General features: G+C 42.4%; 2 protein-coding genes across 3 annotated transcripts; one reads left to right on the top strand and one right to left on the bottom strand.

Moving 5' to 3' along the window:
- Nucleotides 1-781: 781 nt before the first annotated feature.
- Nucleotides 782-9,318, top strand: ECHS1 (enoyl-CoA hydratase, short chain 1). The gene is made up of 8 exons (XM_078609708.1): nt 782-1,073; nt 3,172-3,369; nt 4,068-4,195; nt 4,702-4,801; nt 6,327-6,431; nt 7,357-7,476; nt 7,831-7,898; nt 8,596-9,318. Exons 1-8 carry the CDS (start codon nt 983-985, stop codon nt 8,659-8,661), a joined length of 876 nt encoding a protein of 291 aa, XP_078465834.1. The 5' UTR covers nt 782-982; the 3' UTR covers nt 8,662-9,318.
- TMEM128 (transmembrane protein 128) lies at nt 6,934-15,154 on the bottom strand. Of its 2 annotated transcripts, none has more exons than XM_078609710.1 (5): nt 15,022-15,154; nt 12,847-12,988; nt 11,598-11,759; nt 10,602-10,711; nt 6,934-7,500 (listed from the first exon to the last, which is right to left on the bottom strand). In XM_078609710.1, the coding sequence occupies exons 1-4, from the start codon at nt 15,119-15,121 to the stop codon at nt 10,612-10,614; spliced, it is 504 nt and encodes a 167-aa protein (XP_078465836.1). In that variant the 5' UTR covers nt 15,122-15,154; the 3' UTR covers nt 6,934-7,500; nt 10,602-10,611. The 2 variants fall into 2 exon arrangements, with proteins under 2 accessions (XP_078465836.1, XP_078465835.1); XM_078609709.1 differs by having other exon boundaries at nt 6,934-7,482.
- Between the last annotated feature and the right edge of the window lie 1,243 nt (nt 15,155-16,397).

Here is a 16,397-nt window from a genome sequence, read left to right as displayed (position 1 = left end):
CTGGTGTAGACCAATCAGTTTCAAAGACAATGCCATCCTTAACACCTGTTTTATATCCTTAAAGGGTAAAACCTATTATTATACTTTCATACTGGCAAGAAAGGTCCCATGTTGTAGCTTTCTCACCCCGTGTTTGTTGAAAGGATTCAACACACGTGTCATGTTTGTTTTATTTCTTTTATCCTGGCAAACAACAACAAAAAAGTGCCCCTCCACCCAACGTCTCTCTTGAGTTGTGTGCAAGTTTAACACGCAGGAGGCTTTCGCGACCAATATCATCCATAATAGAGTTTTTTTGGGTTAGATCGCGTAAATATATAAATGTGTCGTCAAAACCCGCCACCACCCGACACAGCCAACTAGTTTGTCACGTCAACAGAACGTGGCCAATTCGTCACTGGTCCAGCAACACCGTTGTGTGTTGTAGAGCCAAGCCACAACATTAACACTATTCTTGGTTCTTTCGGTAAAGTCACGTAGAAGGGAAATAATACAATAATATTTATAGAATGTTTTTATTGTTTTACATAAATATTATTTTATTATTTCCCTTCTACGTGACTTTACCGAAAGAACCAAGAATATGAATCCCTGCAGTCACGAAAGCTTTAAATCAACATTAACAATCTTGAGTACGACGTTTCGCCAGAAATTACAACCAGCTTCGTCAGGCGTCAGCCACATTCGTGGAGAGAATTCCGCCTGTTTCGTTCCTTACGTCACAACGTGGTGACCCCCCCCACCACCACCACCAACGTGCAACTTGGCAACGTCCGCGAGAGATTTCACCGCGGACCCTAAATCGGCGAATCTCGCTGCTGGGCCCAAGCGTGTCGAGGGGGTTTTCTGCGCGGACCTCTGACGCTGACCTTCGCTTGCGATCCATCGCTTAACCTCGCTAGCTCTCGGCTCTCTGTCTCTCTCTCTCTTGCTCTCGGCTCTCTGCTGTGTCTCTTGCTTTCGTTTCGCCATTGTATTCGTCATGTCTGTGCTGTGTAGAGCCACGGCTCGGATGTTGCTCGCGGCGCAGAGGCCGCGGCTGCTGCAGAGCGCGGCGCGGGGGCTCAGTGTGGGTGAGCGACATCGAACACTACAACACTAATACTACAACATTAATACTACAACAATAACACTACAATACTAACACTACGGCAACACTACAATAATACTAACACTACAACACTAACACTACAATACTAACAATACTAACACTACGGCAATACTAACACTACAACAATGACACGAACACCGCAAGAACACTGTAATAAATACTGCCAATGCCACTTTCAACACCACGTTAACACACAACACTGTAATAAACACTGCTAATAACACTATCAACACTACGTTAACACACAACACTGTAATAAACAGCTGATAATACCACTACCTCCACTGCACGGGCGAGATCGGCTCAATGCCAGACACGACACTACTAATCACACCAATAACACATTCTGACAACACTAACACGGTAATAATACCACGAATACTATTATTGCAAGACACACTGCTAATAGTACCTCTACAGTGTGGCTGAGTGCGAAACTGCTGCTACAATACTCTACCCATAACCACAACACTACTAATATCCGTAAACAAACACTCCCTATAATACTAACAAACCTACAAACACTGCCCTAACACTCTGATCTAAACACCCTAACCCCAGCAAACAGTGATTAGTCTTCAGATGTATCTCTCCCACCGCTTTCTTTTATAACACAATTCCCCGAACAATACTCTAGCCATTCCAACCCCCAACGCAACTCCCTATAACCCCCCCTTCATCATTGCCGTGGTTCTTTATAAGGCTCCCAATCTGTTGCACGTCGCGATCTCGTACCAGCCTCCCGATAAACGATTGCAGATGTGTGGCTATGAACCAGTGGTGTTCTTTGCTCGAGAAAAAAAATTGCAACTGAACTTTTCTCCATTGCACCACCATCGTTGCACATCCACAGCAATTCCCTTCATTATTCTCACTCCAGTTTTACCATTTGAAAGTCTTCCACCTTTGCGCAATTTACTTTTACCTTTGATTCCTGAGGTTGCGGCTGAGCAGCGCATCAAGTAGACGTTGTTATTAAATGAAGCGTGTTTTTTTAGATCAACAGGTGGAAAGTTAGTTCATAGTAAAACGTGAGTTAGTAACCACGGGCTCTGGGCAATGGAGAAACAGCGTCACCAAACCTTGAAAGTTCACGATGAGACTTCTCTTCTGTATTCTAAGCAACAAACCAGTCTTCATCACCCCCTTTAAAATAACCATACCTGCTTTTTAGAGCATCCTGGTTAATTAGAGTACATACGAAAACATGCATTTCACGTGGTGTAACAATCACTATAAGACGCTTGAGATGGAGACAGGCGCGTACAGATGTAATGTACACATCGTGTTTTTCAACCTGCTGCATTCTGCTGATTCAGTTGGTCATAATCCCCTGTTGAGCTCTCGGATATTCAGTTATGCTGTGTTACTCAAAAGGACTTAAACAGTGAAATTATTTAAAAAAATGCTTGAGCTTGTGCTAAATTGTACATTATCCACAGCTCAGCTGGCTAGACCAAAACTGTCGTGCCCAGAAGCAGTTTGTATATTTGTGCCTGGGCACAAAACTTGACAATCCAGTCGAATAATGAATGAAAAAAGGAACACCAGAGACTCCGGTAACATTTCATCACACATTTAATAATGTATTTATTAATGAAGACAATGTACATGTGGTTGAAGACATTCAGTTGTAAATTTGGTTTGGTGGTAAAACAACATTTAAGCTGGAGGTACAATTTGCAGAGACAATGCACTTCACTGCTGAAAAAAATTGTTGTGATATAGTATTGGCAGTGGTGCACAAGGACACGTTAGCAAAACTGAACAAATTGGTCAATAACACTGCTCTAAAAGGAATATTTTTTATAATAGGTGACGTTTTGGACAATAGCCATTCTTGACAGCAAACATCATCATATATGCTTGCTTAGATTCACCTACTCAAGCAAACACTGCAAGAATACATCTTATACAATTGCATTCAACTGGCACCCCACTTGGCAATGCGGATACCCCATTGGAATGTATGTGTACTATTTACAAGATGGACAAGGGAAAATTCTGCACGTCTATTTCCTCGTGTAAGCAGCAGTATGTATGCTGCAATGTGTTCACAGGCGCAAAGTACGAGTACATTCTGGTGGAGAGGAAAGGAGAGGGCAACAGCGTGGGCTTAATACAGCTCAACCGGCCTAAGGCCCTCAACGCACTGTGCGATGGCCTCATGTTGGAGCTCAATCAAGCCCTGGACGTGTTCGAAGGGGACTCGGGCGTTGGGGCCATCGTGATCACTGGCAATGAACGTGCCTTCGCCGGTAAGAGCCGCGCACACACACACACACGCTGTAGATGCATTTGTTCATTGCATATGCGTACTCGCATTGAAACATGCATTTTATATTTCCCACAAATTGTATTATTCGTGCCATCCGCGCCTTATCACGAGACGATGTATCGATTCGAAAATGTCACGGGGCAGTGTGTCCTCGATTGTATTTGAGGATAGCCTTGAAAGCAGATATTACAGAACTGATTCTGATATCCTGTAAAGGTTGCCACACTATAGTCGGTGTTATTTTCCATATGCCCTGTCTGCTACAGAGAAGTATTCATTGCATTGTAGTAAAACCAATTTCCGTATAAGATTTTCAGAGCTGGATTTTAGCCAAAGTGAAAAGACAAATATAACGTGAAAAAAAATCCCCCCCCCATATCGTGCTTGCTCACACAAGAAACCCAGTTTAATCATGAGTGTCTGAAATGTGGAATCAAACCCAGAATCTCAGCGATAATGGCTCAGTGCTCTGACCCCGGAGACATTGGCCATCTCTGCATTGTACATTGTTCAAGACCTTCAATCGAAACCTATCAAGTCTCGAGAGCTGTAATTGGCCACTTAACCTACCACTCTCTTTAGGGCAGTCACATTCTTGCTCGCTGAAGGTGTATTTTGTTGTTCGATTTTACACGCGTAATAGCCCACTTCGCTGGGTCATGTTGCTCTTTTCGTCAGCGGGGGCCGACATAAAGGAGATGCAGAACCGAACATTCGCCGAGTGCTTCGGTGGGAACTTCCTGTCGCACTGGAATCGCGTCGCCCAGACCAAAAAGCCGGTCATCGCAGCCGTGAATGGATTCGCGGTAAGCGCACACACTGGCCTGCACTCGGGCTGCTCACTGGCTCTCGGATCATCACTGTGCTGCTGGCAAAAGAAAATCCTGTTTGGCAATAGGTGAACAACAGAAACTCGTTTATTCTGCTTCCGATTAGCAAAAAAAATTATGCAGCATCTGGTCTCTTCTAGGTTTTGTGTGTCTTCTCGCAGGAGGAATCTGGTTGCAAAACCATGCAGGGTAAACCAGGTTAATCGGGGCCAGGGGAATGATGAAATGTCCCCGTTTTGAGGGTAACAGAAAGCAGACTTCTCACTCTTTCAGCAATTAAATGACATTTTTCCCTAACGTTTATTTTCTCCCATCCACTGCTTTCATCACTTGTCAGAGAACTTAATTTCTGGTTTCTGTTGTCACATGCAGAATATATATCTCAATGTTTCTCGGCATTGCCGGTAGTAAACGGATGCCACAATACCCGTCATAACAATATTGAAGAGTCCACTGAACGCTGTGACTTAATGGTTTTGCAGTTGGGAGGAGGCTGCGAGCTGGCCATGATGTGTGACATCATCTACGCTGGGGAAAAGGCCCAGTTTGGGCAGCCTGAGATTGCTCTTGGCACCATACCCGGTATGCCAAATATGCATTGATACAGTGTACCAAACTCGTACAAAACCCACTTCAAAATTGCACACACTATAGTGCCCATGTTAAAATGACAAATATGTAGAATGCTCAGAATTTTAGTTATTTCTCAAGTTCATCAGATGTAGCTTGCCTGGTTATCAGCTGGTTATCAGCTGTCTTCAAACCACACGCATGATGCCCACATGCATATATGGTACACAGGAGATTGTGGGTTCGACCCCGACGCCTGTATATTTGGAGTTTGCATGTTTCCCCATGGTCACGTAGATTTTTCTCCAGGTCCTTCGATTTCTCCCTCCACATTTAGAACCATTTGTTTAAGAGTATTTGGCTGATGTAAATTTCCACGTGATAAGCCACTTCGTTCAGCTATCATTTGTGGCCAGGTCACTTCTGAAAATGAGCTATATAGCTCAGTGGGCTTTACCTGGTAAAATAAAAAATAGTTGAGCAGTTGAATTCTAATTTAAATTAACATGAGCAAATGTCATGCTCAGTGGGGCCCCCTTCTAACAGTGCAGCACAAGGGGCTATTTCCACATGTTTTTTGATAAAAAAAAATCTTCCTGAAAGGTGATGTTTGCTTAAACATCACCTTTCACAAATGTTTATTCACATGTACGGTGGGATTTTTTGTTGTTGCAGTCAGCACATAGTACCAAGGTAGATTTTGCGAGGGCTGCCGTATCAAACATTGACAGCATAAAATGCGTGACACACATCGGGTGCACTTGTAAACACATTACAGAAGGAAGCAAAACAACCCAACAGCTCTTATTGTTTAAACACAGGCTATCCAAACATGAGTTTGAAGCTTCCTTGCTGAGCATTTTTTTAATCAGTCCGATGCTTTGTTGCAATGCATGTATGACATCACAGCCTTGAGGTATTAAAATATGAGTACATTATAATGCTATAATGACATACTTGACCATAACTTTAAATTATAATCTTCTTCCACACGTTAGTCCCAATTGTGGGGTCCACTGTACTTGCGAACTTTCTTTATGCCGCCTTCTGCGCCATCTCTCTTTCCGCTCTTCGGACCACCATGTCCAATCGCACCACATCGCCCCACTTCTTCTTCTGCCTTCTTTTGATCTCATACCTGTCAACCCAAACGGTTTACCCGTATTCTTGTACAGGGAAAATAAAGTTTTCAGGTCCATACGGCGTGCAGCCATTTTAATACTAGCCAACAAAAAATATTACGTTTGTTTGTGTTTCTCCCATGTGATGGGACTTTGTGGGATGAGCTTTGAGATTTATAAGAGCACGGGGTGACCAATAAGGTCTGAATTGGTCTGTAATAAGGTAGGCACTGATAAGGGATTTACAGTGATGTTATGTCTTTCCTACCACTTGCATCACTTGCACCTTATGACCCACATTGTTTTGTATTTCTTTTCATAGGAAAGCTTCAAACTCTTATTGCGACAGCTCAGGTGGGCATCAATAAGATCCATCCATAGTTTTGGTTTCACCTTTAAATGCGTGCGTGTTACAGGGGCGGGCGGCACACAGAGGCTCACCAGAGCGGTCGGCAAATCGTTGGCCATGGAGATGGTGCTCACCGGAGACCGGATCTCAGCCCAGCAAGCCAAAGAAGCAGGTCAGACACTCTCCGCTAGCTTCACTTTCTGTTGCGCACGCAAGCCTGCCAGTCACGTCACATTATCAGAATCGATTGTACATAGGAACCTTATTGCGGGACCCCGGGATCCCGAATAAATGGAAGTCAAAATCGTAATTAATTTATGTTTGGCGAATATCCCACCGCGCACATAAACGCCGCGACCCACCTGGTGCGGATCATTCTGTTGTGATGTCGTCCAAGTGCAGAAGAAACAAAACTTTGATTAGCGCATTGTGTAGAACTCATTGAGAGGAATAGAATACCGTATCGTTCGCCTTGAACAGACATAAAATGACATCACAACGCAGTTTATGCGAGAGCCAGGGTCCCGCCATGAGGTTCATATAACAATATGAAGAATAAAATATAAGGAAAATACAAGCAAAACTGCTCCCCAGTTTGATATTGTGGAGTTGTATGTGATCATGGTTGAAAATGCCACTTGGTGTCTCAGTATAAGCAATGTCTTTGTGCATCATTTGTAATGAAGTAGAGAAGCATCTGTTTATTACACACGGCTATTAAACATCCTTTTTAATAGCACAAAAAAAATACTCGTCACTTTTTTTAATAGACATTTGTATTCATAAATGTAAATAATGATATTTACAGCTCTTTGTTTTGCCCACAATCTAGCAAAATATTGGAAATGCCACGTCTAATAAATTGAATTAATAATTAGATATGGTTCGTGTCGCAAAATCCATGGTTGTACTGCGCTTCTATGTCCCCACGTCGATGCTATCTGCCTTCACCAATCCGCACTGACCAGCGTTGTGAAGTGTATGGCCAAATAACCCCCACGATCCGCACGGTGTGGGGACGTGCTCATTCAGCAGTGGATTAACAAAAGGGCCAGTACATGTACATTGTTTCTATTAAGTTGCTCTTGCTTGTGCAGGGCTCGTCAGCAAGGTGTGCCCACCCGATCAGCTGCTGGGGGAGGCCGTGAAGCTGGGAGAGAAGATCTCGCGCCACTCCAAGCTCGTCATCTCCATGGCTAAGGAGGCCGTCAATGCTGGTACAGCTGCCGCGCAGATACAATCTGCATTATCACAGCACGCAGACTGGCATTGCTGCTCACATCTCTCGCAGCCAACGTTACGGCACACAGCAAACGCAACGGCACAATCAGTAGTAGATCGTGTGCTTTGTACGCACAAATTTAAGATTGAATCTAGGATGTATTGAAGCATTCATTTTTTGTGATTTGCTTACCTTTCCTATCCTTTGCACTCTGTTTGCTTTTTGTACCGTTTGTTGTGGTAACCTTCTGACCCGCCTCTACTGGACAGCTGTGAAAAAGAGCTTTATAGCTCATCGGATTTTCTCCATGATAAATAAGGATTCTGATTCTAGATATTGTTGTTTGCAGCATTTGAGCTCTCACTGGCAGAAGGAAACCGTCTTGAGAAGAGATTCTTCCATGCCACCTTTGCAACCGTAAGTTTTGCACGATTAAATACCGTGCTTAATTTTTTGTACGGAAATTTCCGTTCTAAAATAGGATTTGTCAAATAGATCACTGAAGTGTAATGTACCCAGGAATCCCTCACCGAGTTTAAAGGCCCATCTTCTGGTGTCTTGTAAATAGGACGGTGAGCCAATTCCATACAGGGTGTTCAGTGTGAGAAGAAAGTGGGGCACCTGGTAGATTAGGATCTCTGCACAAATCGATTAAAGCATCGACTTGCAATCCTGCCATCTCACCAGTCACCTTGCAGCAGTACCAGTGGGTTTGGGAGTTTTCTAGTTTTAAATAATACACCAACATTTTTCACTAGAGTGGTGGATCCACACGCATGTAGCGTATTTCTGAATACTTGGGGAACTTTTTAGGCATAATGCATCAACTGTTTCGACAGTCATTCTTTCCACATTTTTATTATGTTGTGCGAGCACGGTGGCACCAGACTCGTGTGATGACCAGAACATGGTATAGACCTCGGAAAGCACTTGACGCAACATGCCCTTTATATTAGCATTGGTGGGGGGAAAAAAAGAACATGGCTCTGCAAATTATAACCGTCCAAGGAATGTTCAAAACAAGAGTAATTGTTTAATGAACACAGTTTGGGAATGCGCACTTCTTTGTCAAATTAGTTTGATTGCTTCTTCTGCTGTGAACGTTTCCAAACAGGATGACCGCAAAGAAGGAATGAGTGCGTTCGTGGAGAAGAGGAAAGCTACCTTCACTGACCAATGATCTCAATTGCCAATATTGTGTTTTCAAAAGCACTCGGTCATAATCTGGCATTTATTTTTCATCACATGCCAATCGAATTGTATTTGTCGTTTGGATATACGTAAACAAAATATCAATATGCACATAGAATTTTTGAGCACTTTGTCCGTTGTAAAACTACAGTAAGAGTTTAAAAAGTCTTTGACGTCTAAACACAAACTGTGTGCTGCTACGACATTCACATTTATACAAGTATGATTGTACATGTACAGCCCTTTATCAATCCATTGCTGGATGAGAACACCACTATGCTATGTGAGTCGTAGGGGATATTTCACCATACAGTACTTCAGCGTGCTTAATAGTGAGGGTTGTTGAAGGGGGCAGCATCGATGGATCATAAAGAATAGTCCAAAAATGTATTTTGCTGGACTCCCCTCTGCTGCCTGCCATGTAGCTCCCCATACCCTATAACACTAATTTGCATGGTGGTCACCCACCCATGCATTATCGAGGCTCAACTCTGCTTATAGCTTCTGAGATGAGATCAGGAGCATTCTGGATAATTTGGTCATAGGCCATGTCATGATTACAGGAACAAATATCAGGAATTAAATGTAAATCTGTGCCTATATTTTGCTGTTCATCATTATAATAAAGGTAAGATGAATACTCGTATGTTTCCTTGCATTTAAGCTCATTCTGTTCATATTTTAAAAGTGTTTTAATATAATTTAATGGGCCCATGCTGTTGGGCATTAAGTTCACATTACTCAAATTTGGATAAAATACTGCAACACTTCTAAACAACCACCCTACTTTGAAAATGTGTTAACTACCCAAATTGACTTAACATTGACAAGTTTACAGTAACACAAAATTGGCACAGCTATAATGCCACAAGTAGTTTTAATATTACCCTGCATGGTTATGCCTAGGATATCTGTTTAAAAAAAAAATACTGCACCTCACCACTGAGCTGTCACTTCATTTAGAGTCAAGAAATCCAATTGACTGGGCAGGCGTTCATCTGGGCCAGCAATTGAGCCGTTATGGATATTTCCATAGAAAACCGAATTGCCCAGAGCAATGCCAACCTTGCCATCGGCTGACCTTGAGTGACTGGCGACATTACGAATTAGTGACAGCTGGCTAGACACCGACCAATACAGAAGTAAAAAAATATCCCCATCTGCAGCTTATCGTGAACACATTAATCAATGGTCACACAATGCTGCATTCATCATGGGTCAGTGTTCAATTTTAACTCAACACCGTGGAACAATGAGCTTGGGTTTCTGAGCACTCATGCCAGTTTTGTCCTTGAAATATACTTCGTCACTGATAATTCACATTAATTTTCAGCCACTTGTTAATATGCCTGTTGAACATTGGAACACACCATACTGAATTGTTACCGCTGCACACTTGCAGTAGAGGCTGTGAGTGGTAGCAGAGGGCAGTTAAGTCAAATCTATGGTTGTACTGTACTTTTATGTTGATGCTCCCTCTCTTCAACCCGTACTAACCAGTGTGAAGCATGGTTAAGTATAACACGTAGGCTTTTGCGACCAATATCCATAACGGGATTTTTTTTTAGTTAGATCACGTAAATATATGTCTGGCTGTTACCTGATGATGCTAGTTGTAATTACTGGCGAAACGTACTAGAATTGTAAATATTGTGGGTTTACTTTACAACACACCGGTGTGCTGTACTAGTAACGGATTAGCATGTTTTGTTTACGTGACAAACCTTACTAATTGGCTGTCGGGTGGTGGCGGGTTTAACGACACATTTATAATTAGGCGATCTAAACCAAAAAAAAACTTATGCATTGTCAAGTAATCCACATGACTTGCACCAGTGTGGGGGAGGTGTTCATATAGCAGTGGTTGACAAAGGGCTGTCCAAGTCCACTGTGAGCAGGAATGGCGTTGAAATCCTTCCGGATGTTTACCTGTGCGTCGTCAGCCCAGCAGCGAGATCACCATGATGACGCCCATAAATTGAGTGAAGAGGAGGAAGGGTGTGAAGAAAGACCACACGGACCACAGTGCCATGTTCAAGCTGCACAAAAGGATTGATGAATTTGAGTTAGAGGCAGATGTGGCGTGTCACCTGCCATGCCGAGAGCCACACGGACTGAGATTTACGCGCATGATTTGACGACATAACGTGCTCTGTATTTTTTACTTCATACGGTCTGTCTTCTCCAAATGTACTGTATTCCAATTGTGCTATCGGCATCATGCCATTGGGCAAAGAATATATCATCCATTTGGAATTCTCATAGTACTGCCCATGTGTTGTTTAACAGCCGACAGAAACACATTTTCACAGGATTTTCACGCTGCCGCATGACAATAACGTCTGTATATTCAAAAATGTAAATTCTCAAGAGCTGCAAATTGTGGGGTTTCCAACCTTCATGCTTCATTCACCTCTAGGGTCCAGTTTTCTATTGTTTGCCATCAACGTAAATGTGCATTGCAAACTCCCGATTAGCAGGTTTGGCTACGTACGGTGCGAAAGGAGTTCAACATACATACGTGTGGTGGCATTCAGATGCTATATAAAGCCAACTTGTATTCTTGAATTAGCCATGCAGTGATTCACCTCCCACCACCTCGACGACAAATACAAGAGCCAATGTAACCCCCCCCCCCCCCTTTACAGACAAGATGGACAGGTGGAAGGTGATCATGTTGTGTATTGTCAAGTTCATTCGAATTAGCGTAAAGATAATGGAATATAATTTACATAAATCACCAATAAACAATCCCTACGGCAAAATAATTTGCATCTGTCGTGAGCGTCAGAATTGATTTTAAACGGTGAATCATTAACACAACTGAAGTAAAGAAAAACTTGGGCATTGCGTACACAAGGACGTGGCGAGCGAGGCGTGTTCATTTCAGAAAACGTCTCCTGGGGCACACTCGATCGCACTCACCACAACGCGGCCAGGATGAAGGTGGCCGTGGCAGTGGGGACGAGGACGGGGTTGTGGGTCTCGTAGTCGGGCACGTGGCAGTACCATTCCAAGTAGAACATGCAGTAGGCAGCAATCGCCAGGCTCACGCACATCAGCGCAACTGCAGCAACGAACCACCAGCTGCACCGATAAAGCAGACCACAGCGACGAAAATACAAGTGCATTGCAGATCCATGGTGAATGTTGACAGCTTGGGGAGGCCTTCATCCAGCAGTGGATTAACCTTAGCTGATGATTTTGCTCAACAATATGGCAAATAGACATTTTGGAATTTAGTTATTACAAAATTCCATAAACTCCATTATTCTTGGGTTCTCAATCTATTAACTTCATTTGTATATGGGAATCCCCACCCCTCAAACCCTGATTGCTGTTCCATCAGCGAGTGTGTGATCCATTAGAACTAAAGGTAATTAGGAATGAGCTGAATTATATCTTCTCACAGCAACTGGATTAGTATTATCATCCTATTTTCACCAAAGAAGCTGCCAAAAAGTTACTGATACAAATCTGCAGTTGTCCGTCAACATTTGGTAAAAAAAAAAATCGAGGCTAACACCTGATGCCTGGAAATCCGGTGAGTGCTGAATGGCCCAATACCCACTAAACCATTTACATTTCCCAGCTTACTAATTAATGCACATAAAAGCACTTTCTATACCGAGAAAACTATTTAGTCAGAAAAAAACATGCAGGGTGAAAACTAAATGCTAAATACACACGAAAAAAATGTGTCAGATGGCAAAAGTACAACAAGTACCACCAGTACACTATGTACAAAATATGGCATCTCCATTCTTGTATATAAAACAGGCTTTGTTTAGAAAACATTCAAGAAGGGCTATGTCATCTTGACATGCAAAACCCAACTGGGAATTCTCATCATGCCTTTTCATTCTGAAACACATCTTGTGTATATTCACTCTTCAACTATTTTATTTATTTTATCAGGCAAGGCCCACTGAGCTATATAGATCTTTGTCAAAAGCGACCTGGCCACAAATGATAGCCCAACGAAGTGGCTTATCATGTGGAAAGGTATATCAGCCAAATACTCTAAAGGAATGTTTCTAAATGTGGAGGGAAAAACTGTGAGGACCCAGAGAAAAATCCAAGTGACCGCAGAGAGAACATGCATTAGAATGATCATAACCGTTCACTCCTCTACTTTTAACTTGAAGCATAGAGACAGCGTTTGCACCCCCACCTCTGGATGGTACTGTCTCTGAGCAGCACCGTCGGGAAGTCAGTGTAGTAGGTTATTCCAGCCGAGGCGCACACCCAGAAGACGGAGTGTGCATTGATGCGGGGCAGTGGCTTCTCCTGCTCCTCTGCTGCTGGTCTTACATCTGCAGTCCCGTGCACACGTCATTGCAAGAGTACCAATGGATATTTGTTTACCCAGGAATGCCTCACTGAATCTCAAACTGACTCATCTTCAACAGCGCCCGCATTGAGATGCTTGGTCAACTCCATGAATGAGCGGCATGTGGGAGGAAGCCAGTGTCATCATGATCATTCCACTGATGGGTGAAGTCTTCCCCGAGCCATTCTGGACGAGACAATTCACCTAGCACCAGTACGAGACCTGATTTTGCTGCTTCATCTCCGTGGTTGACTTTCTCTCTAGAATATCCGGGGAAATCCATGCATATAAAGAGATAGCTCCACACATTTAGATTTTTTCATCGAAACGTCGTGAGAATTTTATTGTTTGATTTTTATTATTTCCCTTCTACGTGACTTTACCGAAAGAACCAAGCATAAGCTCCACACAGATTTACAGAGATCAAATGAATTACATCTGAAAGTGGATGGAGCCCATTGTTGTAGTGCCATCTCCTGGCAATACGCAGCCTAACAAGAGATGGCATGCACTTGTGGTCATACATCCAAGCACGATATATAGCTGTAACTAGGCATACAATGATGCACTCCCACTGTTTCAGTAATGTCATAAATTGTCATGATTTGAAGTACGGATTTGATCCAAAAATCCATTATTCCTTTAACCTAATTAGCATCTCCATTATATTGTTTACGTTTTGTTCCATCTCATCTGCACATTTTTGTTTATTTAATAATTAATTTTGCTAAAGTTGCTGAGCATGGGCCCAAAGCCCCAAAAAAAACGCCAAGCGACCAACAAAAAACACCGTAAAAAAGTTGCAATGAGAGTGAAGAGTTCTCCTGGATTGAGCAAGTTAAGAGACTGACAAAATAAACGATGGGAGGGTATTCCAAAGTCGAGCAGTGTGAGTGAACAAGCAGAAAGAGACGCATTGTAACATGCAGTGTAGGCGGGTAGAACAGCATGGGAGGGGTAAAACCGTGGGTCTGTGAGACCTGGTCCCCAAGGTGGTAAGATGGCAGAATCAATGGGTGAACTTCACAGTAACTATGGTAGTGGCAATATAAGAATGGTAAGGACTAAGGAGGCGACTGACGGTCGGAGAGCGAGTGACTTGAGCGAGAGTGCTGTATCATCACTAACCCAAACTGCTTTACGCTGAATTATATCAAGTTCAAGTTAATTTATTAGGTGTAGCCTTGTGAGCTATTCGGCTCTTGAATCGGGTGCAACCTCAACAAACAAAAAACAAAACCATGAACAAGAAAACAAGCGCAGTGAGATAGGAACTGGGTCTCCAGTGTGTATACGTTGTATTATTGAAAAGGTATGTCAATATTACCAATATTATTCACAGTCTTATAGTTCCAATATTCACATCTTTTAAAAGTTCCAAAATGTCCACACTGAAATAGATTGAAATTCCAGAATCCTCAACAATCGCTGTATGTATCGATCCATCGCAATCGATTATTTTATATTTTATAATTTTTCGGTAAAGTCACATAAGAAATTTGTATTTTTTTTTTTATAAAATATATTAAAATATTTTGCAATTAAAATGTATCGTTGAAGCCGCCACCACCCGAAACAGCCAATTAGTAAGATAAATCTTGACTTAAAGCTTTCGCGGCTGCAGGAATTCATATTCTAATTGTGTCTTTCGGTAAAGTCACGTAGACAGGTTCAAAGAAAATAACCAAAAAAATAAGCATAAACCAAAATATAATAAAATATTTTATTTAAAATATTTAAAATATTTTATTTAAAATATTTTATTTTTTTATTTTTTACCTACGTGACTTTACCAAAAAAACCTACGAGTATAAATCCCTGCAGTCACGAAAGCTTCAAATCTAGAACAAAGTTTGGTTGACAACATCCGCACGAAAAACGACGAAGACGACGACGACAAAGAAGCCAAAGTCCACGGCCCGCGGCTTTCTCCACCGAGACGCGTCTCGAGAGATGAGAAAGAACGAAGGTGGTAGTTTTGTCGTTATTGTTGTTGTTGATATTGTTGTTGCTAACCTTCGCGGTAGTCGGACCCTGCGCTCAGCGGCGACTCCCGCGGGCTCGAGGCGGCCGAGGGAACGCGGAGGCGCCGGTAGACAACGCCGCTCGTCGCCATGTTTACTTCCGGGTGGCTGACGTCACCGCGTGCGCGTGCGCGTCACGTGACCCGGCGGGCTCCAGTAGCGCCAATTTTTGAATCCTTTATTAAATCCTTTATATTAAGTTCACTTGCTTGCTTGTTTAGGACCGTGCAAATCTTTCGGTCGTTTTTTAACCCACTTCCCGTGATCCAATCGAGCTGACATTTTGCACACAGACTCGTTGTGCGTGACAATTAATGTTCGTGAAAATTTTTTCCAAAATTTTACACTTTTTAGGACAAAAATATGATATTTAATTACCAATTGCTTAATGCTGCCATGCAATCATCTGACCCATAGGTGGCAGCCATCTCAAGCCAGAGGACGAGAGGACTCTAGCCGCCACGCATATAAAGGATTTATAGTGAAAAACTTTGTTTTTACGGGTTATACTTGTTATGGTTAAAACACGTGGGAGTCATCGTCGTTGGCAGTAGGCTTAACGCGACCAATGTTATTCTTGGTTCTTTCGGTAAAGTCACGTAGAAGGGAAATAATAAAATAACATAAATATAAAACAATAAAAATTCTCACTACGTTTCGACTGCAACACAAGCAATCATCACCTGAGGACGGCTGTTTGCGTTGTGGCCGAAACGTCGTGAGAATTTTTATTGTTTTATATTTATATTATTATTTTATTATTTCCCTTCTACGTGACTTTACCGAAAGAAGCAAGAATATGAATCCCTGCAGTCACGAAATCAAAATTTGCGACCAATGTTATTAATAATAAAGTTTTTTTTTGTTGCGGTGGTGGTTAGATCGCGAAAAAATATAAATGTATCGTTGAAGCCGCTAACCACCCGACACAGCTAATTAGTAAGATAAATCTTGACTTAAAGCTTTCGTGACTGCAGGAATTCATATTCTAATTGGGTCTTTCGGTACAGTCACGTAGATAGGTTCAAAGAAAATGACAAAAAAACTACGACGTTTCGATCGCAACACAAGCGTTCTTCCTGACGACGAACGCTTGTGTTGCGATCGAAACGTCGTAGTTTATTTTCTTTAAACCTATCTATGTGACTTTACCGAAATACCCCAAAAATTTGTAAGATGCCACGTAAACAAAACGTGGCAATTCGTTACTATTTCAGCACACGGGTGTGTTGGAGAGAAAACCCACTACAACATTCAAAATTTGAGTACGGCGTTTATTATGTTCAGTATGGTTCTTCACTTATTTTCAGGGGATGTGCCACTCTTGCCGATAAGACATCAGTGTGAGGTCCGCCACACATTTGAAAC

This window comes from Lampetra planeri, chromosome 32 (genome assembly GCF_965212315.1).
Source record: "Lampetra planeri chromosome 32, kcLamPlan1.2.h2, whole genome shotgun sequence".
In the NCBI taxonomy this organism is placed as follows: domain Eukaryota; kingdom Metazoa; phylum Chordata; class Hyperoartia; order Petromyzontiformes; family Petromyzontidae; genus Lampetra; species Lampetra planeri.
This window is presented reverse-complemented; position numbering and strand designations above follow the sequence as displayed.